Source organism: Mesocricetus auratus, unplaced genomic scaffold (genome assembly GCF_017639785.1).
Source record: "Mesocricetus auratus isolate SY011 unplaced genomic scaffold, BCM_Maur_2.0 Super-Scaffold_100014, whole genome shotgun sequence".
NCBI classification, from domain to species: Eukaryota; Metazoa; Chordata; class Mammalia; order Rodentia; family Cricetidae; genus Mesocricetus; species Mesocricetus auratus.
The window spans coordinates 2,209,356-2,236,028 of record NW_024429197.1 but is presented as its reverse complement, the minus strand read 5'-3'; the positions used below and the strand labels follow the sequence as shown (position 1 = coordinate 2,236,028).

Below are 26,673 nucleotides of genomic sequence, written 5' to 3'. Positions count from 1 at the left end.
CTATCAGCAGAGTATAATTAGTAGTCGTCTCTGTGTGGTTATTTGGGAGCTGGCTGGCAGGACAGAAACACTTAGGCTAACAGTTCTGGATGCAGAATTTTAGGATGCTACAACAGAGGCGTTCTGAGATGCTGGCTCACCTGGGCTACTTGTCTTTATTGCAATCTGGTCTGTTTTTTTTAAACATATGTATATGTTTATGTATATATGATGGGGTGTTGGGAGCTGCAGAGTACCACGCCCATAAGATGGCACTGGTTGGCCGGGCGTTGGTGGCGCACGCCTTTAATCCCAGCACTCGGGAGGCAGAGGCAGGCGGATCTCTGTGAGTTCGAGGCCAGCCTGGTCTACAAGAGCTAGTTCCAGGACAGCCTCCAAAGCCACAAAGAAACCCTGTCTCGAAAAACCAAAAAAAAAAAAAAAAAAAAAAAGATGGCACTGGTTTCCGCATTCAGCCAGCACAAAGGCGAGTGCTCTCAGTAAGTAAACAATTCCTGCCGGGCGTTGGTGGTGCACGCCTTTAATCCCAGCACTCGGGAGGCAGAGGCAGGCGGATCTCTGTGAGTTCGAGGCCAGCCTGGTCTACAGAGCGAGTTCCAGGACAGCCTCCAAAGCCACAGAGAAACCCTGTCTCGAAAAACCAAAAAAAAAAAAAAAAAAAAAAAGTAAACAACTCCTTATTAGGAGTAAGGCCACGTACCCTTCTAGATCTGCTTGGTGACAACCTATCCTAGCGTGCCACCTGGGTGTAGTTGATTGGCTATCACGGAGTATATTAAGCCCCGACTTCCTGGGGTCGAGGCCACTCCCTGTAAGCAAGTTTCCCGAATAAACTGTGAGAAGAAGATTCCTCGTTGCCGTGTCATTCTTGCTGGTCGAGGGTGGATGCGACAATGGGGGATGTCCTTCTGTATATGTGTTTCTCTTATTGGTTGATGAATAAAACACTGCTTAGACAATAGCCAGATAGGAAATATAGGTGAGGCTATGAGATGAGGAGAATTCTGGGGAGAGGAGGCAGAAAGAGGCGCCAGGGGAGACACCATGTAGAGACTGGGAAGATAGGCTGCACCAGGTGTTCTCTGGTAAGATAAGGCCAAACAGTTTATAAATTAATATGTCTTTGTGTGTTTATTTGGAGCTAATTGATTGGGAGACCAGGCAAGACAGAAACTTCCATCTTTTTCTTTAAAGACTTTATTATTTTAAACTATTTTTCCTATGACTGTCTATGCCCTTTTTTGTTTTGTTTTGTTTTGTTTTTTGTTTTTGTTTTTTTTTTAACGAGACAGGGTTTCTCTGTATTGTTTTGGAGGCTATTGGTCCAGCCTAGCCTCAAACTCACAGAGATCTGCCTGCCTTTGCTTCCCGAGTGCTGGGATTAAAGGCGTGCGCCACCACCACCTGGCCTATACCCTTTTTTTTTTCTGATCTATTTAGAGGTTTTCTTAGCCTGGACCACTTCACTGCCCACCTGTAGCCTTCTCTGACCACATGAGCCAAACTTTAAACCCACCACATAGTTCTGGTGCCTGAGCTCAGTGCTGCTCAGGTCCAAGGGAAGTGAGCCTTATGCCCATGGCACCAGCACTCACTGCCCCAGCTCTGGGAATTTGCTGAGCCCACACTGTTTCTGCTTAGTGCTGGCGGCTCACATGCTTGCTGTAGGGTTGCCACGCCTCCGTAAGCCTCGAGCACTGGGTTACTAGGAAGTTGTGTTGGTTTTGTTTGTTCATTTGTTTGTTTGTTTGTTTTAAGATTTCTCAGGCTCTTTGTGGAAATATATATCCCTCACTGGGTGCCATATATAATGAATCTTTTTCTGTTCCACCAGCCAGCTTGCAAATAATGACATGGAGACTTACTAATTGTGAAAACTCAGCCTATAGCTTAGGCTTGTGCCTAACTAGCTCTTGAACTTGAATTGACCCATTTATATTAACCTACAGCCTGTCATGTGACTTTTTGCCTCTCTTGCATCTCATACCTCCTGTCTCCTCTCCATGTCACCTGCCCCTCCTCCTTCTTCCCAGCATCCTCTGTGCCTGGAAATCCTGCCTAGCTATTGGTTGTTCAGCTCTTTTGTTTGTTTTTGCTTGTTTGCTTGTTTTTGTTTTTCAAGACAGGCATCTCTGTGTAACAGCCCTGTCTGTCCTGGAACTCACTTTGTACACCAGGCTGGCCTCGAAGTCACAGAGATCTGCCTGCCTCTGCCTCCCAAGAGCAGGGATTGAAGGCATGTGCCCACCATCGCCTGGCTTCAGCTTTTTATTTAACCAATCATAGTGACACATCTTCACAGTGTACAAAAAAATTATTCCACCAACTAAGATCACTGACATGCATCTCCAAGCCCAGTTTATGAAGGCTGAGGATGGAACCCAGGCCTTCATGCGTGCTAGACAAGCACTCTGTCAGCTCAGCCACATTCCCACGCCTCCCTTTATGTGGCAGTTTTCTTTTTCTTTTTCTAAAATTTATTTATTTTTATTTTATATGCATTGGTATTTTCTCTGTATGTATGTCTGTTTGAGGGTGTTGGATTCCCCCCTGGAACATACAAACAGTTGTGAGCTACCATGTGGGTGCTGGGAATTGAACCCAGGTCTTCTGGAAGTCCAGACAGTGCTCTTAATGGTTGAGCCATCCCCACCGGCCCTGATTTTGTGGCATTTTTCAAGGTCAAATGGGGATCGTCCTCACCCCCACTCCTTTTAAAACTGATTTCTTCCCAACCAAGGGCCTGGTGGAGGAACAGTGCCTTTGGACCCCAGATTCATCTTACACAGGACTGACTGCTAAACTTGAGGCTGACTTGTCACCTCCTGAACTGGAACGTCCTCCGATGTAACATGGCCCATTACTAGGTAGCTGTGGTCCCCCAAGCCCTCCCTTCATTTCTTCATTCAGCCTAAGAGGAGGGACAGAACCCCCCCCTTAGTTGCTTGAATACAACAGTCTTTTCTCAGGGGCCAGCCTGCAGTACATCCTGGATTCATACCGGAGTATCCAGAAGGGGGCCCCAGAAGTGACTCAGAGCTGGTTCTTTCCCTGTGGGAGCCTCTGGTCTTTAATGAGGACTGGTTAGGAGCCACAGTGGGTGGAAATCCCAGAAGATGCTATTACGATGTAATTACCACTGTCATTGGCAGGGTGGAAAGAGAGTCTCCAAAACAGCCATATTGCATCTTCTGGCACCACAAATGTGCCATCAGTCAGTCACAGGCTGAACAGTAAATACAGGCCACCGTTTCTGCAGAGCCATGGTGGGGAGGCGGGGGGGGGGGGGGGGGGGTCAAGTCTACTCAGCCCTGCCCACAGGGTTAACTCTTAGTGGACAGGAATCCAAAGTATCATATGGAGAGAGGGGTACGCCTCAGCATGGAGTTGAGCTGTGGTCTGGCTTCAGAGAGAGAGGACACATTGCCAGCAGATGTAGCAGGCCCACAGCTTTGTGGGGTTTCCTGGTCGGTGCAGCAAGAAGCTCGGCATGTGGAGTGAGGATGCCTGGGTAGCTGGCTGGTGAAGAGTGGGCATCATTACGTCTTCAAGCCTGGCGGGGCAGGATCTGTCTCAGGGGTCCCTCAGGTCAAGGGAATGACTGTACCAGCAGGGAGGAGAGTCAGCCATACAGTCCCAAGCCCCCAGCAAAGTGCCCTGTGTCTGCCAAGTTTGTCCCCGAGAGCACAGTAGGAAGAAGTATTGACTGAAAGCCTGGGACATGAGCACAAGTGTAGCATGAATTATAAACAAACAAAACCCAGGCACAGATATTGGGGTTAAAGCGGAAGATCAGAGAAACAAAGCGGCCAGCTACTGAAGAGTTCTCACCTCTACCAATGCTCAGACCAAAGGGGTGATCCTGTCTCAGACAGCGCCTCAGACTGCATCTGTCTGCACTGAACCTCAGACTGCACTGCTCTCCACCAAACCTCAGACCTCATGAGCTCTTGTTTCCTCCTGCCTTATATGCCTCTTTCTGCCCGACCATATCACTCCTGCCTCCACCTCCTAGTGCTGGGATTAAAGGTGTGTCATCCCAAATGCTGACATCAAAGGTGTGAGCTGTTTCTCTTCCAGATTGATTCATTCTCATGAACCCAGAGTGGCACTGAACTCACAGAGGCTCATCTGCCTCTGTCTCCTGAGTACTGGGATTAAAGGTGTGGCCACCATCTGGCCTCTACGGCTAACTAGTGTGGCTAATTTTGCACTCTGCTCTTCAGGCAAGCTTTTTGTTGGATCATAAACAAAACATCACCACACACTAGTCCCAGCCCAGACTCTGGTGGGCAGTGTGACTTTGCAGATCTCTGAGCCTCAGACTCTCACAATGGGGACAATGACACCTCTCTAAATAGGGAGGCATTGGTAGCTGCTGGGCTTCTATTACTCTTGGGAAGAGAATGAGACCAAAATGACCTGAGTTCTGGGACACTGAGCAAAGAGCACCAACCATAGTCCAAGTGGTTGTGTTTGAGTCCTGACTTCAGTTTCTGGACCCTTGGGCAGGACTCTGAGGTCTCAGTTTCCTCCTCGGTAAAGGGGGACTAACTATGGCACCCGCTTTGAAGGGATTTGGGGGAATCAGTGGCAATTTCTGACACAGGCTACTATGACATCATTCCAGTCTCTTCACCCCAGCAGCAGAAGCCCCAGCTAGCTCAGCTCCAGGACTCCTAGGTGACCCAAAATCTGCAACACTGTGACAACTATGAAGTTACTTAGTGTGAGGGGTTTTGTTTTTTTGTTTGGTTGGTTTTTGTTTTTTCTGGAGACAGGGTTTCTCTGTGCAGCTTTGTAGACCAGGCTGGCCTCAAACTCACAGACATCCGCCTACCTCTGCCTCCTGAGTGCTGGGGTTGAAGGCGTGCGCCACCACTGCCCGGCTAGTGTGAGGGTTTTTTAATGAATGCCTAGAGAAGAGTGAGCAGTGGCCCAGCTGTGTGACTTGGAGTGTGCATGTGTGTGCAAGCCTGACGCTTTCCTCCCTGGCACAGGGTTTGGACTCATTGCTAGCTCTATGAAGAGATTCCTGACTCTGCCATCCGCCGTGTTTAGCATCTGAGTGGAAATCAGACTGGAATCCCACAGCCAGCAGCCTGGAGGACTCAGGGCATCAAAAACAGGGCGATCCAGATGGAGGCCATGACCCATCTTGGTGCATGAGTGGTGGAGGAGGGAAATAGAGGTCATGGAAGGAAGCAAAGGCCAGAGACTGGAGGGGGAGGGGGACGGCAGGAATAGGGAAATGGTGACAGGGTCACGCACAATTTTAATCCCAGCACTCTGGAGGCAGAGGCCGGCAGATATCTGTGATTTTGAGAAGAGAAGAGAGGGGAGAGGAGGGGAGGGGAGGAGAGGAGAAGGGGAAATGGGGGCTGGGAGAGCTCAAAGGTTAAGAGCACAGCTGACGCCGGGCGTTGGTGGCACACGCCTTTAATCCCAGCAGCACTCGGGAGGCAGAGGCAGGCGGATCTCTGTGAGTTCGAGACCAGCCTGGACTACCAAGCGAGTTCCAGGACAGCCTCCAAAGCCACAGAGAAACCCTGTCACAAAAAACCAAAAAAAAGAAAAAAAAAAAAAGCACGGCTGTTCTTCCTGAGAACTCATATTGGATTCCCAGCATCCACATGGCTGCCAACAACCTACTGTAACTCCAGTCCAAGGAGATGTACAACTCTCTTCTGGGCTCCACCAGCACTGCACACATATGATGCATAAACACACATGTAGACAAAACACCCATACACCAGTGCTGGCAGCGGGGAGCTCCGGTGCTGCGCAGACACGGAGGCCCCCAAGGAGGTGGCAGGGTGGGAGGTGGCAGGGTGGGAGGCGGTGGGGCCCACGAGCTCCCTGCTGGCAGCGGGGAGGAGGCGCGGCGGGACAGGCCTCCGGACCGGTAGAGTCGGGCTCCAGTGGGGCAGGGGGCCCGGTCAACCCTGCTTCTCTGCCTCCCAGAGACCCGCAGCTCATAGCTGTCATAGTTCCGCGGGAACTGTCTGGCCGACGTGGACATCAAGCCAGCTCACCAGAACATGAGGCAGAAAGTGGCTAATTTTGTTTCAACACATCTGGACAGACAGGAATGGACTCCCGCAATGAACAAGAACAGAGGCTTTAAGCACTACATGACCTGGGCTATCCTGAACAAACCTCTGTACTTGAACACGGGCCCTGCATGTGGATGCTGGTGCTTGTGCTCTGCAGTATGCAGGAGACAGGCTGCGGCTAGCGGTCAGGACAATGGGCAATGGGAGCAGCTGACTTTGTTGCTAGAGTTACAGGCTGGAATGTGCAGCGGTTAGCGTCAGTAGCCCTAGGGTTATTGTGACCTTCCTGTGCTTCAGATTTTAGTGGTTTCCTTTCTCTTGTCAGAGGTAGCTTGGAGCCCTGGAGTCAGTGAGGAAGCTGAGACTTGGGGACAAGGAAAGCACCGCTGTCTCTGTCCTGGAGACTCGCTAGCCTCAGGGGCCAGCGAGTCACTCTGGATGTGGGGCTCAGTTCTCAAGTTTGTGTTTTTAGAACAATCATTAATAAATAGCAGATGTTTTACAACAAAGTTATTTAATGATCTTACCCTAAAAAAAAGAAAACACCGATAAACATGAAAACTTTTTAAAAATAATAATTGTGTGCTTCTGATAGTATACATTAGTAAATAAAGTATACCACACGATGAGTTTCTCTAAGCATATTTATACCACAAACACTGGGTATTTTTTAAGAAATATTTATTTTTATTATTATTTATAGATAAACATATTTTATGCCTAGCGGTAGTGGTGCACACCTTTAATCCCAGCACTTGGAAGACAGAGACGGGCAGATTTCTGAGTTCACAACAAGCTTGAGACAGAGTGAGTTCCAAGTCAGCCAGGTCTACACAGAAAAGCCTTGTCTCAAAAAATCCAAAACCAAAGCAGAACACAAACCAAAAACCTTGGAGTCAGATTTGTGTTGGCCAACTACTCCTGAGCATGAGGCTGCAGAGTGTGGTTGATACACCCGGTGTCACTCCATTGAAGAAAACTGATTTTCCCTTTCCTAGTCAGTATCAATCGCAAATAGTGTCTTGGTTAGGGGCGGGAGGCTGTGCCCACTTCCCCTCTGCATGCTGGGACTTGTGCAGGTCTTACAGTCTGAGTTCACATGTGTATCTGCCCTGTTGAGTCTGAAAAATTCAGTTTCCTTTGGATTTATCTCCCACCTCTCTGGCTCTTACGGTCTCTCTACCCCCTCTCTGGAATAGATCCCAGAGTCTGAGAGGTATGATAAACATCTCCCATTTAGGGTTGTGCTGCAAAGTCTTTCAGAGAGCTGTGGGTCTCTCTGTTAATTCGCATCCATGTCTAGAAGCTTCTCTGATGAGGGGTGAGTGATGCACGGACCTGTGGCTACAGCACTAAATGTCTTTAGGAATCATTTCATTGCTGTATTCATTAAGCAGAATAATAGTCTGTTTTCCTCTAGGGCCCACGACCTAGTAAATCTCAGGTCAAGCACATCTTAGTGTGAGCCTATAGTCAGACCTGAATGCGGGGTATGAGATATAGAATTGGTTCTTGAAGGCCTCTTCCCTCCAACCGTTTGCCACGCCTCCCGTACCAGTTAGAATACCACAGCCAGCAGAGTGACTTTGCCGACTTCACGCTGGTGCCGGTGCCCTTCACCTGGCCCTGATCCAGAGCAAGCACACACACACCCTGCATGTGGAAGACCCATCAGGCACGGAGGAGGGTGGGGAGCGACTGTAGGGACACTTCACTAAACCTGAGTGGGACTCAAGCCTTCCTGGGAGGGGGGGGCAGTGTGTTGAGTCCCGGAGGGGTGAAGCCTGCCTGGGTGGGGCAGGGCCTCCCTGGGAGGATCCCGGTGCTAAGCCTAAATAGGACAGCGCCTGCCTTGGAATGGGTTCAACCTAAGGGGCCGGGCCTAAAGGGGGCGGGGTTGCTGAACCCGGGTAGCAAGAGGTGGCAGGGTGGTGAGTTTGGAGAGGAGGAGGTGCTGAGCATAGAAGAGGAGGAGCGATGAGTCTGGATGGGGTGAGGCTCTGACTCTAGCAAAGAGGGACCCAGCTAGAACCACAGGAGGCTGAGTCTGTCTAGCACACAGCTGTTCCGAGTCTGCCGGGTGGAAGCCACAGGACCAACTTCTAGGGGCAGGAAGGGACAGGAGTGCAGCGCTCGGAGTCCACACCCGAGAGGCTCTTGAGACCCCCCCAGGGGACTTCCCCCCTCAACTACTGGAAAATGTTGGCATGCATCATCTGGCTTCGTTGTCCCCTTGGAGGAAGACTGAGCCCCGGTCTAGGATCCGCAAACGTGGTTGAATTCAGGCTCTGATACTGGTCAACTTGCCGTAGGAGGATATATAGTATACAACAAGGTCTTTGTGAACAGTCATTGTGAAGGAACTGGAGAGATGGCTCAGAAGTTAAGAGCACTAGCTGCTCTTGCAAGGACCCGGGTTAGGTTCCCAGCACCCACACGGTGACTCATAACCAACCCTCTGTAACTTTCCCGAGGGATCTGACGCCCTTGTCTGGCTTTGTGGGCACCAAGGACGCACATGGTGCACAGTCATGCAAGCAAGCTAACACTCGTATAACGTAAAATAAATCTTATTTTAAAGTTTTATTTTTTATTATTTTTATATGCGTATGAATGTTTCGCCTGAATGTGCAGGACATGTATGCACGGTCCTCACAGAAGCCAAAGAGGGCGTCAGATCCTCTAGAACCGGAGTTACAGACAGTTGTGGGGAGCCACGTGGATGCTTTGAACCGAACCTGGGTCATCTGCAGGAGCGGACAGTTCCCTTAACCTCTGAGCCAGACCTCCAGCACCAAATGAATATTTTTCAAAAAATTAACCCTCAAGCTGCATGCTTGTCATCAAGCACTCAGAAAAGGTGGAAGCAAGAGACTCAGGAGTTCAAGGTCATCCTTAGCTACACATCGAGTTCCAAGCTAGCAGGGGCTGCCTAGTCATTTTGAAGCCAACCTGAGCTTCAAAAGAGAATCTGGGCCTGGAGAGACGGCTCAGTGGCTAAGAACACTGGTTGGTCTTCCAGAGTCCCTGAGTTCAATTCCCAGCAACTACATGATGGCTCACAACCATCTGTAATGAGATCTTGTGTTCTTTTCTGGCACACAGGGATACACGCATACAGAACACTGTACACATAAACAAATAAATAATTTAAAAAAAGAGAGAATCTGTCTGGACAAAACTGAAGAAAAAGATTGCTACTGTAATAGTTCTCTGGTCCCTCTTTCCCCAGCTCCTTCTGATCTCCCTGCATCTGTTAGTTTGGCCCCTGTGGAATGTGTCCTCTGTGATACCAAGTTGAAGAGAGCCCCTGACGGTCCACCAAAGGCCGTTATTTTAGGTAAGTAAGACCTGCGGACCCGGGCTCTGTCCACACTCGACTAACCACTCCCCTTAACCTGCCCCCACGCCTTGCCTCAGCCCTTTTAAGCCCCGCCTTTTGGAGTGGAGCAGGGATTGGCCAGATTCCCCATAATAGTTTCCGCTTGGTCCTGAACGCGACACGCCCCCTTTAATCTTGCAGTCTAAGAGCGGCCAGGGAAGGTTCTCTGCTCTAGATACTGGCCTGCTTCTCTTGGCCTGGTGCAATAGAAGCACAGTCCCCTGAAGTTACCTAGAGCTCCCGCCGTATCCCACCCCAAGGTCGGAGCCCTCTGGCTTCCACAGAGGGGACAGGGGCGCGTCTCTTGGGAGGAGGAGAAGGTTGAAGTTTTTTCTCCACCTTCTTCCTGCTCGCTGTGCCATGTTGACATAACCCTGTCTCCCCCACCCACTTTGGTCAGTGTCTTCTCACAGGAGTAGACCGGAGGAGTAGAGGACTCCGCTCTGATTTTAAAGTCATCAATGAGAAGCTAAGGAATCCACTCGGAAGGAAGAGTGCATGGGGCGGGGGGGGGGGGGGGCGGGGGGACGGGGGCGGGGGAGGGTGTCTGGGCATGAAGCACAGCCAGGCCCGTGGTATAGGAGGAGCAATAGAAAGACTTAGCTAGGGGGCTGGAGATGCAGGCCTGGCTTGCAAGAGGGTTTGAGTTCAACCCCCTGCGCTGTGTAAACTGGGTGTGGTGGTGTTCTGTAATCCCGGCACTCAAAAAGATAGAGGCTAGAGGCTTAACATCCCAAGATCGTCCTTACCTACCCACCAAGTTTGAAAAAAAAAAGGGGTGGGGACTGTACTTAGGTGGGTCAGCTGGGCATCTCCAACTACACGGTCAGTGGTGATGGATGGAGGCATGTGGTGGGGTCAGACAAACCCAGGTCTCAATACTGGCTATCTTTCTTTAATTAAGATTTATTCATTTTTATTTATTTGCTTTGGTTTGGCTTTTTGAGACAGGGTCTCTCTGTGGAGCTCTGACTGTCCTGGAGCTCGCTCTGTAGATCAGACTGGCCTTGAACTCACAGAGAGATCCACCCCCCTCTGCTGGGATTGAAGGCGTGCACCACCACTGCCTGGCTCGATTTTATCCTTTATGTGTATGAGTGTTTTACCTGTCAGATAATCTGAAGCTGGAGTTGTACATGCTTGTGAGCCGTCATGTGGATACTGGGAATTGAGTCTGGCTCCTCCAAAAGAGCAGCAAGTACTCTTTTTTTTTTTTTTAAGATTTATTTATTATATATACACTGTTCTGTCTGCATGTCAGAAGAGGGCGCCAGGTCTCATTATAGATGGTTGTGAGTCATCATGTGGTTGCTGGGAATTGAACTCAGGACCTCTGGAAGAGCAGTCAATGCTCTTAACCTCTGAGCCATCTCTCCAGCCCCAGCAAGTAATCTTAACCACTAAGCCATCTCTCCAGCCCCTGGTTGTTCTTGTTAACAACACCCCTACAACCTCAATGTCTGTAAAAGGTGAGCGGGGCCTCACAGATGGGAGAGTGCTCATATTTAGGGGTATAAACCTTGTGTATGCACCTGCTACCTGGTAGCAGTCACTGTATGGGCTCACAGGGTCGTGATGGACAGTAAGTAAACCCTGGCATGTGAAGTGCTTTGCGCACAGGAAGTGTGCCGGTTATTAACCCTGTGGGCATCATCTTTGTACCCACCCTACACACTCCTGTGAATAGCACCTGCTTGGCAATTGCAAGGTGCTCACATACATGGCGGGTACACTGGAAGGAAGTAGCAGCAGTCCACAGGCTTGGCAAAGTGTGCCTGGCACAGATCATGAAACACACACACACACACACACACACACACACACACACACACACACGAGTTATGGAGGCTGCCTTGAATTCTGCTGTTTCATTGACCTTACTGAGAAAGAACTCCCTCCCAGTGGGCTGGACCCTGGGAAGATTTCACTGGGAGGCAGCTGCTGGAGACATAGAGGCTGGTCATTCCAGCATGCAAGGGTCACTGGTGAGGAGGCTGTGTGGAGGGACCATCTAAAAGATAACTAACTTTCAAGATTGACTTCTGTTTCCCAGTCATGCTGGGAAATGTTCCCAGTTTACAGATGTGGGACAAGTCTGGGGGGGGGGCAGAGGAGGTCTCAGGATCCCTGCAGAGGGTTCCAGGTTTGGGGGTTCCTTTGCAAAGCTTCCAGGATGTCCTCCACTCCTACAAAGTCCCGACCTTTCCCTAGTACTTAGGAAGCTCCAAAGAGGGGTGGCCCACCTCTTAGAAGCAGAACTCTGCTAACCCCATCTTTAGGCAGATGTCTGGGGTCCCTCAGAGCTTCTGGGAGGCATAGGACTTCCATTGTTCCAGCCCCCTCTTGTACCCGACTGGCCAAACCGGTTCTGGGGAAGGGGGGCGGGGAGCAGGCACGTTGAGACAGCCGCCTGCCTCTGCGAGGCTCCCTCACCCTCGCCTCCCCCCTCCCTGCCCCACACAATACCCAGGAGCTTGCATTGCCCAGCATTGGAGCCATGCTGGCATGGTCCTCTGAGGACTTGGCTACAACCCCATTGCCCCCAGGGTGGCCTGGAGCCCTGGAGTGTACCAGCCGCTGGACAGAGGAGCTCCCTGGCTGAGGTAGGGCCCTGGGTCACCAGCCCATCCTCCTCTTGCTGTGTCCCGAGGGAGTCCTTTGTGCTGTACCTCCGGGCTGCTGTTTCTGTCTCCAACCCGTTCTTGGCCTCCTGGTGCTCTGCTTGACTTGGAACCCCCTTTCCAGGCATGACCTCCTACTAGCTTTTGTCCCTTAAGGAGCCAGGGATTCTGTCTGGCAGGGTCTCTGTTTTTCTGAGCAGGGAGCCAAGGGGTACTAAGAACGGAGGGCAGGGCAAGGTACCGGGACCAGTGGTACTGTCCCAGACAGCAACAGTGCCTAGGGATGCTGTTGCCCACTCTAGCTAGTAGCACCCCTGCGCAGACCACTCCTTGGCTCTACCAATCCTTCTCAGCCTGCAGAGACACCTATGGCACAGGTTTCTTAGAGGAGGCTTCTGGGGGACTTTAGGATCGCTTGACACACAAGGATACCAAGTCTCAAGGAAGGACTTATAATTTGCCTAAAGCCTCACAGGGCTGCTCAGTGTCAACACAAGACCCTGACTCTGGTTTCCAGAGTGACCCTTGCCTCGTGAGCACTGGTCTGTCCTGGAGTCACATCTGGCTGGAGCCAGCCACCTGAAGCCAGTCCTCCCTGACCTTTTTATATTAACAGAAAAGTGCTACACATTATTAAATCCAGCTCCCGGCCCGAATCACCGATATCAAGGCTGGGTGCACTGAGCCCTGAAAGGCTACTGGACTGACACCCCAGCTTGACAGGCCATCCCCATGGCCCCTGGGCCTGAGCACAGTGGGGGCTACACATTCTCTGCCACCCTTTTTTATTCTGTATTCCAGAAAGCTCTGCACATTCCCTCAGCTCCCCCAGCCTTCTCTGAGGTCTTAATTGAAGATGCCTTAAGGTCCAAAGTTTTGTTTATTTAGCCTTATAAATCACAGGAGAGGGACTCATTTCCTGTTCCCTAGGGGCTTCTAGGGCGGGGTATGTTCTCACACCTAAAAGAGACCCCTGTGGTGGACAGAAGCGAGCTGTGTCCCCTCCCACTTGCCACTGCCACTGGCTGCTGGCCCAAGCCGTCCCCTGCCAAAGACTGGGAATGTAACCATCCATAGGGGGACTGCCTATCGATGACAAGGCTCCCACCATGCCCTGTGCCCGGGGCACCTCCTGTGTACCGCCGTTAATTCTTGTATTAGCAGTTAGGAAGTTGGTACCAGCTCTCTCACTTGGCAGGCTGAAGAAACGGAGGTTCACACTGACTTACCCAGAGGGGCACTATAGACTTGGGGGGCAAAAGCTAAGTAAGGGAGTGAGTACGGTACAGCTGCTGTTTTTGTTTGGGGGAGGGCCCCTGAGGACCAGCCAGCCTTTCCCTCAGGCCCCCCAAGCCAGGAGTACTAGGAGAAGCAGTTGGGGTGCAGTGAGACCCAAGAGTGCTCTACAGTACCCAGTTGCTGTCTCCGATTCAGGCCGGGGATTACTGCCCATCTCTTTGTGCTGGGTCCTTGAGGGTTTTAGTTTTGCAACAGTGAGCTGGGACCTCCTCCAGGAAGCCTTCCTGGCATACTCAGATTGGGCTGGGCCCAGCCCCCTACTGTTAGTGCCTGTGACTTGTTTCTTGCCAACTCAGATTATAACTGCTTTTGTTTCTTTGGCTCTCCCACTGGACTGGCAACCCCACTGGGCATGAGCTATTATTTGTTCATCTGTCTCCCTGTTTTTTGTTTGTTTGTTTTTGTTTGTTTGCTCCCTGGACTTCCCATCTCCCTGAGCATCTGGGGGCTGTCAGAAATCCTCCGTTGTCTCAGGCTCTGGGCCTCAAGTGTCTCAGCCTCTGTGGTTTTTCTCCCTCGGTGTCTCAGAGTCGGTTCCTGAGCTGTTGTTGTCTCCAAGGCCGCTATTTCTCTGGGTCTCCCTCTTGTTTCTCAGACTGGCCACACTGCCCCTTTGGCCTGAGGGGCCTCTGCAGGGGTCCTTGCTGCCCAGACTGCCTACAGCGCAGCCAGGCAAGTGTAGGCCCCCGCCCAGCCCCAGCCCGCTGCCTGCTCCCTCCCTCCCTCTCCTCGCCTCACCACAGGGTTTGATGAATCAAACCCTTTGTCTGGGTGGGATCTCCCCCAGCCAGCTGGGCAGAGAGAGGGCTTCCCCTGCCGGAGCGGGCAGACAGCATCAGCAACAGGCTTCAGTCTCTGCTGACGAGGTGAGGGGCAAGAGGGAGGCCACAGAGGGCACCCTGGCGGAGGCTGAAGGGGCTTGGACCTCTGGGCTCATCATCCTGTCCTGGGGTTGCTGGCAGACTGCCTGGGGATGGCATTCTGCCCAGAAATGGCCCATTCTGCCTGGCTTGGTCTAGTGTCTGGGAGCCGGGATGGGGATAAACCCCTCTGTCATCTCAAACTGGGGATTGGGCATCTCCATGCTCTTCCCTGGGAGGGACTAATCTGGGTGGTGGCCCGCCTGCCAGTCTATGACCCTCCCAGCCAGCCTGGCAAGGGTGTAGGCATCACTCAGCATGAAGGCCTCAAGTCTGGGTATGGAAGGGGGTGGATAACATCAGAACAAGGACATTGGGGCCCGTATGTATCTGGATCCTGGTGTGTGTGCCTGGAACAGTGTGAGGAAGTTTGGTGTGTGTGTGTGAGTGTCTGTGTGTGTGTGTGTAAGGCAATGGGTTGGTGTGTGTCACTGAGAGAAAGTTTCTAAGCCTGTGTGACAAAGCAAAACAAAAAAAGTATGTGAGTGTATATCTGCATTTGAGATGTCTCAAGTTATCTACGAAAGTACATGTGCCAGAAGAAAATGTGTGGCTGTGTGTTGGAACACGAATTTGTGTGACAACCTATGTTATCTACATGTGTGTTAGAGAATGTACGGGGGTGGCTAAAACGCAGATGTGGGAACCCTGGCTCTACCATTCGGTAGATAGCACCTGTGTGCCCCACTTTCCTCACCTACAAAATGGGGGTAACAGCATCGGTTTTGAAGGCTGGTGGAGATTAAATGAGATGTTAAGTGGGCACTTGTTTAATAATTACTGAATAATACGATTGCTAAACGCGCATGTGAGTGTGTTTGTGTAGCTGTGTACATGTGCACAGGAGGGTTTGTTGGTGCCTCCAGGGCATGGAGGCTCACAGGCCCTCCCTGTTAAACTATATCTGGGTCTGATCCCTTTTCCCATGGCAGGCCCAGGAGGGTGGAAGAGCAAAGGAGGAATGGACTGTGGGCCACCTGCAACCCTCCAGCCTCACCTGGCTGGACCGCCTGGCACTGCCCGCCGCCCAGTAGCCGTGTGCCAGCAGGAAAGCCTGTCCTTTGCGGAACTGCCCACCCTGCATCCTCCAAGCCCAGTATGCGTGGACCTTTTCCCCATTGCTCCAGAGGAGCTACAACAGGCTCCTGGTAGCCGTTGGTCCCTGGCGACCCCTGTCCCTCTCCAAGGACTGTTATGGCCGCCATCCCCAGGAGGCCCAGGTACCCATATCTCCACCAGTGGAGGAATGAGACCCAGCAGGGCTGGCAGCTGGCCCCACTGTCCTGGTGCCCAGCCCCCAACTCTGGTGGGACCCTGGAGCTCTCAACACAAGCAGCCCCAGCGCAGGGCCAGCCACGGTGGCTCAGAGAAGAAGTCAGCCTGTGAGTCACCCTGGTGGGGGGGAGCCTTTTGGGGCAGCTAGGGGAGGAACTGGGTGGCACTTTTTGAACTCTGTAAACTTCAGAATGTCCCAGAAGACAGGACAAGTTTTAACGACAAGGGAAAGATGGCTCATAGGGTCCAGGGGACTTGCCAACATTATATAACCAGTTCAGCAGCCCCTGTTCTGGTTTCCTAGCTCTCCACAGTCATGACCTCTGCTACCTCATTGCCCTGGGGATCTCATTTTGTTGCTCGGGGTCATGCCGCCACAAGGAGGAAGATGGTACAGTCTACAGTGGGTGACAGATGTTATTTTACTCCCACCTCTAGGGCGCAAGATGCAAGTGTATAATAATGAAGAGACCACTGGTGGCATCGAGACCCCCACGGGCCTCTTGGCGACTGGCCAGGCCGCACAAGAGCAGGCTCTGTGTGCGGAGGAGCCCAGGCCGCAGGAGCTTTCCGGAAACACCAGAGGGGGCCTTGAGGCTCAGGAGCGAAGGCGTTTCTCAGCCTCTGAACTGATGACAAGGCTCCACTCGTCTCTGCGCCTGGGGCGCACGGCCACCAGGGCTCTGACTTCAGGGTCAGGTGCTGGAATCACCAGGGAAGGTACCCAGATTTTCTCCCGGACACTGAGGGCAGCCTGAGCCAGGCGGGTGGGACACAGCCCCACCACCCGTGTTAACATCTTCAGGTGATCAGCTGGGTGACCCACGCGCGTCGTTCTCTGGATCGCCCACTCCCAGCTCTTGCTTTCTCTAGGGAAACTGCCCGTGAGGGAATCTCGAAGAGCAGAGATGAGGGTGGTCAGCGTGTCGCTGTCAGCACCTGTCGACCCAAATGAGGTTCGCGGTGGTCTCCTGGAACCCAGGTACCCACCTCTCTCTTGGAGCTTGGGTTGGGGAGGGATGCAAAGAGGTGCTGACACTCTTTCCTAGGCTGGACACGCACGAAAAGCCCTCCCAGGATCCCAGCAGCGCCACCGAGAGGCGCCAGTCCCGTTTCCTCCTTAACTGTAAGTGCAGAGTCGCTGCGAGGGGATGGGACGGGGGATGGGGCCCGAGGCGTTGGAATCTGGAAAGCCTGTTTTGAGGGAGTTGGGAAGTAGAGACAGTGTGCGCGAGGGAGAGAATTGCAGTACCAGTGTTTAGCAGGTGGGCTGGCATGCAGTTGGTGCCCAATTAGTGTTTCTGGCATGGGTAAATGAGCACCCCCCCCTCCCCGCCCAGCTGTCCTCTACCAGGAGTACAGCGACGTGGCCAGCGCGCGCGAGTTGCGGCGGCAGCAGCGCGAGGAGGAGGGCCCCGGAGACGGGGCGGAGGGAGCGGAGGAAGGGCCCGGGCCACCGCGCGCCAACCTTTCCCCGAGCAGCTCCTTCCGCGCGCAGCGCTCGGCCCGAGGCTCCACCTTCTCGCTGTGGCAGGACATCCCCGACGTGCGCGGCAGCGGTGTCCTGGCCACGCTGAGCCTGCGCGACTGCAAACTGCAGGAGGTGAAGGGCGGGGCTAGAGGCAGGAGATGGGGACCCACGGGAAATTAGAGGCCATCCACGTGGAGAAGGGGTGGGAGATCCTGGGGAAAGACTCGGGAGCCCAGAGGGGAAGCAAGGAAAGGGGGCGAGAAGAGCGGAACCTCGGATGGGGCGAGGCGAGAAGGCAGGTGATGGGGACCCTAGGGAAATGAAAGACTGTCTACTTGCTTGGTGGGTGGGGGAATCTATGAAGCTCAGAGAAAAGCCTGGGCGGGGTCTAAACAGGAAGGAGGAGCCTATGACAGGGGCGGAGCCAGAAGTAGTTGTTGGGGCGACTCAGCTGGGCACAGGGACTGTCAAAGAGTGAGGGAGAAGACTGGAAAGGTAAGAGAGGGATCGGGAGGGGCGGAACCTAGAACGGGGCAGGACCAAGTGCAAGTGATCAGAAACTTAGTAGGAGTGAGGCATTATCAACGTGGAGAGCAGGTGGGAAGACCTGGGAAAGTAAGGGTCCTGGAAGCCGAAAGGGGAAGCCAGGGGAGAGGGCGGGATCAACAGGGTGGGGCAACACAAGGGCGGGGCCGTTGAGAGCACACTCCCTGTTTGGGGCGGGGCCAAAGGCAGATGCTGGGCGTAGCCGAGCGCGCAATGGGCAGCTCACACTCTTGGGAAAGACCGAAGTAGTCCGAAGATTGTCAGTTGGTAGCTTCGGGCACGCCCAGGCCCCAGCCAGATTATCCGTAGGTCTGGGAAGGGGCAGGAAAATGGTGTCTATAGAGACCTCATCCTGTTGGGAGACTTGAGACCCTGGTCCCGGGTGGCCCGGCGTTGCTCTCACCACCACCCTCCCTTAGGCCAAATTTGAGCTGATCACCTCGGAGGCCTCCTACATCCATAGCCTGTCTGTGGCCGTGGACCACTTCTTAGGCTCCGTGGAGCTGAGCGAGTGTCTGGGGACTCAGGACAAGCAATGGCTATTTTCCAAACTGCCCGAGGTCAAGAGCACTAGCGAGAGGTGAGGGAGTGACCTGGTCTGGCTAAGCGTGGGGACAGAGGTCTAGAGCGGCGCCTTTGACCTCGGCTCACCTGGCAGGTTTCTTCACGATCTGGAACAGCGCCTAGAGGCCGACGTGCTGCGCTTCAGCGTGTGCGATGTTGTTCTGCGCCATTGCCCTGCCTTCCGCCGGGTCTACCTGCCCTACGTCACCAACCAGGCCTACCAGGAGCGCACCTACCAGCGCCTGCTGTAGGAGGGGCTCTGCGGGGCGGGGCGGGGGGTGTGGGCAGGTGTAGGAGCAGAGGACTGGGTGAGGCAGGCTCCGTCAGGGAGGCCAGGGCTTCCAGGAAGAAGTTCTGTTCCTGGGATAAGTGAGGCCCACTGCATGGGGGCAGGTGTGCCGAGAGACCCACCTGTGACAGCCCGTTCCGCCCACTGTCCAGCCTAGAGAACCCCAAGTTCCCTGGCATCCTGGCTCGCCTAGAAGAGTCTCCTGTGTGCCAGCGGCTGCCTCTCACCTCCTTCCTCATCCTACCTTTCCAGAGGGTCACCCGCCTCAAGATGCTGGTGGAGGTAGCACACTTCAGGAAGGATGGGGAGGGAGAGGCTGGCCTGCCACTGGTGGTTATGTCTGTGTTGTTATATCAAGTTTGCCTTCCTTTTTAGTAGCATATATTAGTTGTGCATAACAGGTTCCATTGTGACATTTCCATACACACACAGGTCGTACTCCACCGCCTTTTCCCTTGTGTGCCCTCCCACTGGTCTCCTTCCTCTTCCGGGTGGCCCCTCCCTCCACTTTCATGTCCTTCCCTGTGTGACCCAATGAGTTTCAGTGGGGCGGCTTAAGGAGCTCAAGTGAGGGGTTATTTACAGGAACATGGGTGTCCTACTACAACACTCAAGAACATGTCTCTCTCTCCCACCAGAATATCTTGAAGAGGACGGCACCAGGCTCTCAAGATGAGGACATGGCCACCAAGGCCTTCAGTGCACTCAAGGAGGTGAGCTCAGGGGCCAGAGCTGTGGGCTCCTCTTCCCCCGGTGGGAGCCCAAATGACTCCCCACCCCGTCCCCAGCTGGTACAGGAATGCAACTCCAGCGTGCAGTCCATGAAGAGGACCGAGGAGCTCATCCACCTGAGTAAGAAGATCCACTTCGAGGGCAAGGTAAGGCACAGCCCTTGCTTCCTCCTTCCTCTGGGGGTAAGGGGGCCAGTAGTCACTGCCCATGGCCTCCCTTCCCTGCTCTGGCCTTACCCAGCTCGCCCTCCCCACTGTCTGCCTCTTTCTCTAGATCTTTCCGCTGATCTCACAGGCCCGCTGGCTGGTGCGGCACGGGGAGCTGGTGGAGTTGGCCCCCCTGCCCGCCGCGCCACCCGCCAAGCTGAAGCTGTCCAGCAAGGCCGTGTACCTTCACCTCTTCAATGACTGCCTGCTACTGTCCCGGAGGAAAGAGTGAGTGGGAGGGAGAGGCCGGGGAGGTCAGAGACTCCATCCTTCATCTCCAGAGCAGGGCTTGCCTCCTAGAGCCTCAGAGCCTCCATTGGTACCAGGCTGAACCACAGGGTGTCCTGGGCCTTGGAGGCTCCTCAGCGGGAGCAGTGAGGCAGGTCCATCTATCAGGCAGAGCTGAGGGGTAGACTGTGTCCTGGGAGCTTGCCACTGCTCTGAGCCTAGGGCAGTGACAGACACACAGCCAGGCCCAGCCCTTGCCAGGTAAGTGATAAGCACCCAGCAGCTTCCCTGTGCTGGCACGCTGCATGGACTGTTCCTGTCTGTGCAGAAGATGCCTCCCTGGCAAGCAGGTCGCCAGGAGATGGCCAGCTCCTTGTTACCCACTGCCCGGCTATGTCCTGCCCCCACAGCTAGATTTTACTAGTGAGCAGGATGAAGAGAGAGAGTTTGGAGGGGTGAAAAGGCAGATATCTTTTATTTTGTGTGTGTGGAGGTCAGGGGGCAAGTAGGGGTCATTTCTCTTCTTCTATCATGTGGGCGTGGGGATCAAACTCAGGTCACCAGGGTTGGCAGCCTTTACCCACTGAGCCGTCTTGCCACCCCAAGGTCCCTCATGACAATAGATGAGTTCATTCCTGACTGGTTCAGGGAGTAAAGTGTCCCTGTATTGCTGGGCTACACTGGCTGTATGTCGCACGCCGAGACATAAGTGTGAATGAGATTTGCTCTCTGTCCACCCAAGTCCAGTTCATAACCATGTCACTGGTTTTTATGTTTTTGTTTGTTGTTGTTGTTGTTGAGCATTTTAGTTTTGAGACAGGGTCTCACTTAGTAACTCTTGACTGGCTTGGAACTCACTGTGTACAGTGGGCTTGCCTAGGACTCACAGAGATCTGCCTACCTCTGTCTTCCAAACACTAAGATTAAAGGTGTGTATTACCAAACCCTGCCTGGGTTGTTTGTTTGTTGTTTATAAGACAGGGTCTCATTCTGTATTCCACACTGACCTGAAACACCCTACATTGTCCAATTTTTTTTGGTTGTTTGTTTTTTGTTTTTTCGAGACAGGGTTTCTCTGTAGCTTTGGAGGCTGTCCTGGAACTCATTATGTAGACCAGAACTCACAGAGATCTGCCTGTCTCTGCCTCCCGCGTGCTGGAATTAAAGGTGTGTGTCACCACCGCCCAGCCATTGTCCAATTTTGTCTCAAACTCACAGACTCCCTGCCTCAGCCTCCTGACTGTTGGGGTTACAAGCATGGGCTACCATTCGGTTGTTTTTGTTTGTTTGTCTGAATTATATGTCTCTGTGTGGGTGTGATATGTGCAGGTGCCCTCAGAGGTTAAAGGCATAAGATTGCTCTGTAGCTGGGGTTACAGGTGGTTGTGAGCATACGGTGTAGGTGCTGGGACCTGAACGTGGATCCTCTGCAGGAGCAGGAGCAATATGTATTTTAACTGCTGAGCCATCCTTCCGCCTCTGTCTGGGTCTTAATGGGAAGATGTGCTAAGGAGGAATGAGTAAAGTTGCCAGAGGATGAGATATTGGGGCCTATTTGGTTGGATTTTTTGTTTTTTGTTTTGTTTTGTTTGTTTTTGCTTTCTAGACAGGATTTCTCTGTGTAGCCGTGGAACTCGCTCTTAGACCAGGCTGACCTCAAACTCAGATTCACCTGCCTCTGCCTCCTGAGTGCTGAGATTTTTTTTTGTTTGTTTGTTTTTTGGTTTTTGGTTTTTCGAGACAGGGTTTCTCTATGGCTTTGGAGGCTGTCCTGGAACTAGCTGTTGTAGACCAGGCTGGCCTGGAACTCACAGAGATCCGCCTGCCTCTGCCTCCCAAGCGCTGGGATTAAAGGAGTGCGCCACCAACGCCCAGCCGAGATTATTATTATTATTTTTTTTTTTTTGGTTTTTTCGAGACAGGGTTTCTCTGTGGCTTTGGAGGCTGTCCTGGAACTCGCTCTGTAGACCAGGCTGGCCTCGAACTCACAGAGATCCGCCTGCCTCTGCCTCCCGAGTGCTGAGATTATTATTTTTTAATTAAGATTTATTGTATGTGTATGGGTGTTTTACCTACATGCATGTCTGTGTACTACCATGTTTATGCAATGCCCAAAGAGTCCAAGAGAGGGCATCAGATCCCATAGAACTGGAGTTACTGACAGTTGTGAGTTGCCATGTAGGTGCCTGGTTCTGAACCTATCCCCTCAGAAGAGCTCTTAACCACTGAGCCATCTCTCCAGCCCTCAGGCTGCATTTTGAAGAGTAAGAGTTTTGTGTTGGAAAAGACAGAAAAGTTGTGGCAGAACAGTGTGTCTGGGGCATGGAGAAGCCAGGCTGTGGACTGGAGGAGAAAGTAGTATTCCAGGATGGTGGCACACACCTTTAGTCCTGGCACTCAGGAGGCAGAGACAGAGATGGAGGGCAGCCTGTATATAGCAACTTCCAGGCAACAAGGGCTCTGAAGTGAGAGCCTGTCTCTAAACAAACAAACAAATCAAAGAGAAGTCAAGGAAAGGGAGAGGAGGTGTTGAAGGCATAGTAGAGGCGGGGCTTGTTCTGAGGTTAGGGGTGGGGATGTGGGGGTGGTGTGTACAGAGGACAGGGCATTCTGCTTCTGGCCGGTTTGGAGGGTGGAATGGTGAAAGGGACCAGAAGCTCTTAGGTAAGCATAGATGGCCAGGAGGTGGCAGGTGCTTCAGGACACGGGAACAGGAAGACAGAGGAGGGGCCTGCTCGCTCGCTCTAGGCTCTAGTGCATGTATTGGGGGAGGTGGACATGATGTTGGGTGTTATGAGAAGCTTTTCTTGCTAGCTGCTTTGGTTTATCACCCGCCAGTCGCCTGGGCTCTGCCGAGTTGTAGTCCCCAAATAACACACAAGACGCTGTATTAATTATGAAGCTGTTGGCCTTGCTTGGCTAGCTCTGACTTAAGTAATTACCCCATAATTGTTAATCTAAGTATTTCTCTCTTTTTTTTTTTTTTTTTTTTTTTTTTTTTTTGGTTTTTCGAGACAGGGTTTCTCTGTGGCTTTGGAGGCTGTCCCTGAACTCACTCTGTAGACCAGGCTGGCCTCGAACTCACAGAGATCCGCCTGCCTCTGCCTCCCGAGTGCTGGGATTAAAGGGGTGCGCCACCAACGCCCGGCTCTAAGTATTTCTCTTACCGGAGAATAGTTCCAGGCTTCCTACCCCATGGCAGTTACATCTCCAACTCTCCTGTGTTTCTCCTTCCCAGAATCCTCCTGGATTCCTAGCCCCACCTATCTAGATTCCTATTGGCCAGACAGTGCTTTATTGACATATACACAGGACTTCCCCAACAGTTGGGTCCTCCTACACAGCGCAGTGTTGCAGGAGGAGAGCCGGGCCCTGTTTCTGTGCTAGGTTAACAAGCCCAGGACCCGGCACCACCTCCTAGCCTCTTCCCCTCAGGCCCAGCAGCACCTGGTTCTGACTTGAGGGCAGAGAAGCAGCTTCTGCTGTCTTGGTGCAAGTCCCATGGGAGTCCACCTGGAGTCAGGAAAGGGTGCAGGAAGAAACTAAGAGTGTATCTGGGGTGGAGCCTGGCTGCTGTTACCTTCTGCCAGCAGAAGTCCAGGCAGGTGAACTCACAGCAATCCTCCTGCCTTAGCACCCTGAGCTCTGTTTAGATGCCCTGATGGGAGCCTCACTGGTTATTGGGAAATGGCCACTGAAGCCAAGCCTGGAAGAGCAAATGATCCTTCCTCCTCCTTCCATCAGCTCACCTGGTCCTGAGGAGGCTCTGAGGGTAGGACCTGGGCTCTGTTGACTCCCTGCCCTGTCTGTCCTCCAGGCTCGGGAAGTTTGCTGTTTTCGTCCATGCCAAAATGACTGAGCTGCAGGTTCGAGACCTGAGTCTGAAGCTGCAGGGCATCCCAGGTCACGTGTTCCTGCTCCGGCTGCTGCATGGCCAGCGTGCCAGGCACCAGCTGCTGTTGAGAGCACGAACTGAGTAAGCACTCCAAACTCTGAGCGAGAGTCCTGCTGAAATCCTGGGGCACAGAGCGAGGCTGGATGGCCAGAGCAGTGCCTGAATTCTGGCAGGTGGCACCAGCCACTGTTCCCCTCTATCAGGGAGGTGGCATGAGGCTGCAGTGGCCACAGTTGGCATACAGAAGCAGTGGGGTGGGGGTACAGGCCTGGAGATCTGCATGTAGCCCAGGATAACCCTAGCTCCCCCAGCCCGGGTTCCCAGCCCCGCTCTGGGCTACTGTACCTTGCCTGTTATGACCAGACCTCTCTCTCTGTAGAAGTGAGAAGCAACGGTGGATCTCAGCCTTGCGACCATCCAGCCCCCAGGAGGACAAGCAAGTCACCTGTGATGGAGAAGGTAGGACCCAGATCCCTCTAGGATGGCTCTGGTTACCACTGGGGGCACGCAGGGTGCACAGGCACACCCCATATGAGCAGGCAGCCCATCTTGCAGACTATGAAAGAGAGATTCAGAAAGGATAAGTGCCTTGGCCAGGCCCTCCCAGGAGGACAGGGCTGGGTCTGGAGCCCACAACTGTCTGTCTGTATCGGACAGGCCTGGTATGTACAGAGTGTGTTTGTGGGCCGGGAGTAGAATGTTGGGGGTAGCAGGGTGAGCGGGTGTTCATTTGGGATGGAGGCAGCTCTCTTGGGTGTGAGATGAGGCTGGCAAGCCAGGCTACGTCTAGATGGAGAGGATCTTGGCAGTGGGCAGTAGGTAGCCATGGAAGGTGTTTGAGCAGAGGCAGGGGCTTGGGTTATAGATCTGAGATGGGGGAGAGGGAGACACACTCCAGCAAGTACCCGCTGTGAGTCAGGTCAGGGACTGAACTCTGCAATTTCACCCATTTTATTTAATTCTCATAGTGATCCTGTTAGCTAGAGTCACTGTCTTCATTTTTCCCTGAGGCTCAGAAAAGTTTTGCCCAAGGTCACACAACCAGCCGCTGGCAGAGCTGGGGATAGGGCCAGGTCTGATCTCCCTCCCTCTCTTCTTTCCTTCTTCCCTTTCTGAGAAAGTCTTGCTGTGTAGCCCAGGCTAGCCTTGAATTCGTAGCAAACCTCCTGCCTTAGTTTCCCTATGCACTGGTATTACAAGGATGAGCCGCCACTCCCAGCTCAAACTTGTCGTAATGTTCCTGTCCATCTGCTCTGGCACAAAGAACTGAAATGGCATATCTCTGGTTTGGGCTCTGAGTCCCACGGAGGCGGAGGACAAGCCCCCTACTCCAGTCAGATGGTCAACAGAGGCCACTGGGAAATGGCCCTGAAGGGTGGAGAGGGCTTCCTGGCAGAAGGCCTTGAGGCAAAAGGGGCCACAGGAGCCCCATGTAGCAGGGACGGAGAGGGAAGAGGACTGGGAGAGGGGGTGAGCCCGAGTGCAGGGTCAGCACATGAAGCCTGTGGGTCTTGAGAGGTCTTTGGATTTGAACTTTAGACACCCAGAGAACTGTCGAGGAACATGTGCTGGGTGTCTGGGGTTTGTGTGGGAGTCTAGAGGTCAACACACGGTGTTTCAGTGAGCTAGCTGGGGAGGTCAATGTCCTTGACCAAGAGCCTCAGCTTAGGGAGACGCATGCCCAGGCTGGGCAGAGGAGCAGCTGTGGTCCCCTCCCCTACTGTCTTCTTCCTGCTGCACCTCTGACCTGGGGGCTCCTGGACACTCTCTTGGCTCTCAGACCGCCCCCAGGTCCAGTGTGTGAGGACCTACAAGGCCCTGCAGCCAGATGAGTTGACCTTGGAGAAGACAGACATCCTGGCAGTGAAGACCCGGACCAGTGATGGTGAGAGCCAGACCTACCCAGCAGCCCTTTGAGGGGCAGTGAGTGACCAACCTGTCACAGGGGAGAGTTATGCAAGTGGTGACCAGCCACAGCATCTGGGAATTTGGTCAGATCAGAGGAAGAACTTCCTGCTGGAGAATGGAGAGTGATGGGGAGAGTGGGAAATACCCTGCTCAGAGAGGTGGGGTCCTTCCTGGGAGCTGGTGACGCTATGGTAATGTCACCTGGCTCCAGGCTGACATCGGGCCCAGTTGTTCCTGCCCAAGTCTGCGCAGCATCCCTTCGGCATCACTGATACTGACTGCTGTGTCCCTAGGCTGGCTGGAGGGGGTGCGCCTCGCTGATGGTGAGAAGGGGTGGGTGCCACAGACCCACGTGGAGGAGATCAGCAGCCTCAGCGCTCGACTTCGAAACCTCCGAGAGAACAAGAGGGTCACCCATGCCAGCAGCAAGCTGGGGGACCCCCCTGCCTGATGCTCCCCCGGGGCCCGGCTGGGTCCGCTCCTGTGGTGTGTGGGCTTCTGTGTGTCTGGGGGCTTCTCTGCAGGCGCTGGGTAACAGTTCTGTAAATACACCCTGGCTGCCTCTGCTTGACGTGTGACCCCAGGGCCTTTGCACTGGCTTCTCTGCCTGGAGAGCCTCTGCCCCGCCCCAAAGGGAGGGTGCTGGCTGTTCTCACTCTCTCACCTGTTCCCGGGTGCCCCGAGGGCAGAGGGGCTGTGTGTCAACCTGCTACTTTCCCCTCCAAGTAGCGAAGTGTCAGATCCAAGCAGGCTTGAGTATTAAAGTGACTCCATGAGTTTTTGTAGTTGCCTCTTGTGGCTTGTACTAAGAAAGCACCACCCACCGGGGGACCTCAAAACTCTTCCTCCAGCGGCTCAGAGGCCAGGCTGGAAAATCAGCTTCCTGGGCTGAGCTCCAGGTGGAGGTCGTGCTGGGCTCCATCAGGGGCCCGGGAGGGAGCGGCCCTTTGCCTCTGGGTGCAGGGTGGCTGCCAGTGAGCTGCTCTTGCAGCCATACCCGAGTATGCCACATCCCCACGTCCACTGCATGTCCTCGTCCGCCTCCTGTTGTGAGTCTACGGCTTCCTCTGGAGCCCATCTAGACCATCACAGCCCTGGCAAAACCATCTACTGACACACTTCTCCCATGTCCTTCTGTCTAAAAACATTCTTTTAAAGATTTTATTTATTATGTATGCAGTGTTCTAAAAGGTACCAGATCTCATTACAGATGGTTGTGAGCCACCACGTGGTTGCTGGGAATTGAACTCAGGACCTCTGGCCGGGCATTGGTGACACACG

General features: G+C 53.3%; 1 protein-coding gene and 1 long non-coding RNA gene across 5 annotated transcripts; one reads left to right on the top strand and one right to left on the bottom strand.

The window, feature by feature from the left end:
* The first annotated feature begins 11,796 nt into the window (after positions 1 to 11,796).
* On the top strand, positions 11,797 to 26,173 carry Arhgef19 (Rho guanine nucleotide exchange factor 19). Of its 2 annotated transcripts, none has more exons than XM_021233564.2 (16): positions 11,797 to 12,041; positions 15,211 to 15,660; positions 15,992 to 16,273; positions 16,427 to 16,535; positions 16,603 to 16,679; positions 16,894 to 17,156; positions 17,990 to 18,150; positions 18,229 to 18,381; positions 18,576 to 18,705; positions 19,062 to 19,136; positions 19,212 to 19,301; positions 19,429 to 19,589; positions 23,407 to 23,565; positions 23,864 to 23,943; positions 25,265 to 25,369; positions 25,686 to 26,173. In XM_021233564.2, the coding sequence occupies exons 2-16, from the start codon at positions 15,240 to 15,242 to the stop codon at positions 25,841 to 25,843; spliced, it is 2,424 nt and encodes an 807-aa protein (XP_021089223.1). In that variant the 5' UTR covers positions 11,797 to 12,041; positions 15,211 to 15,239; the 3' UTR covers positions 25,844 to 26,173. The 2 variants fall into 2 exon arrangements, with proteins under 2 accessions (XP_021089223.1, XP_040613447.1); XM_040757513.1 differs by lacking the exon at positions 11,797 to 12,041 and adding an exon at positions 14,132 to 14,224.
* LOC121144159 lies at positions 15,953 to 18,343 on the bottom strand. Of its 3 annotated transcripts, none has more exons than XR_005881470.1 (3): positions 18,222 to 18,343; positions 16,679 to 17,881; positions 15,953 to 16,492 (listed from the first exon to the last, which is right to left on the bottom strand). It is a non-coding gene; the product is annotated as an uncharacterized LOC121144159 (long non-coding RNA). The 3 variants fall into 3 exon arrangements; XR_005881469.1 differs by having other exon boundaries at positions 17,022 to 17,881; XR_005881468.1 differs by having other exon boundaries at positions 15,953 to 17,881.
* Positions 26,174 to 26,673: the final 500 nt, after the last annotated feature.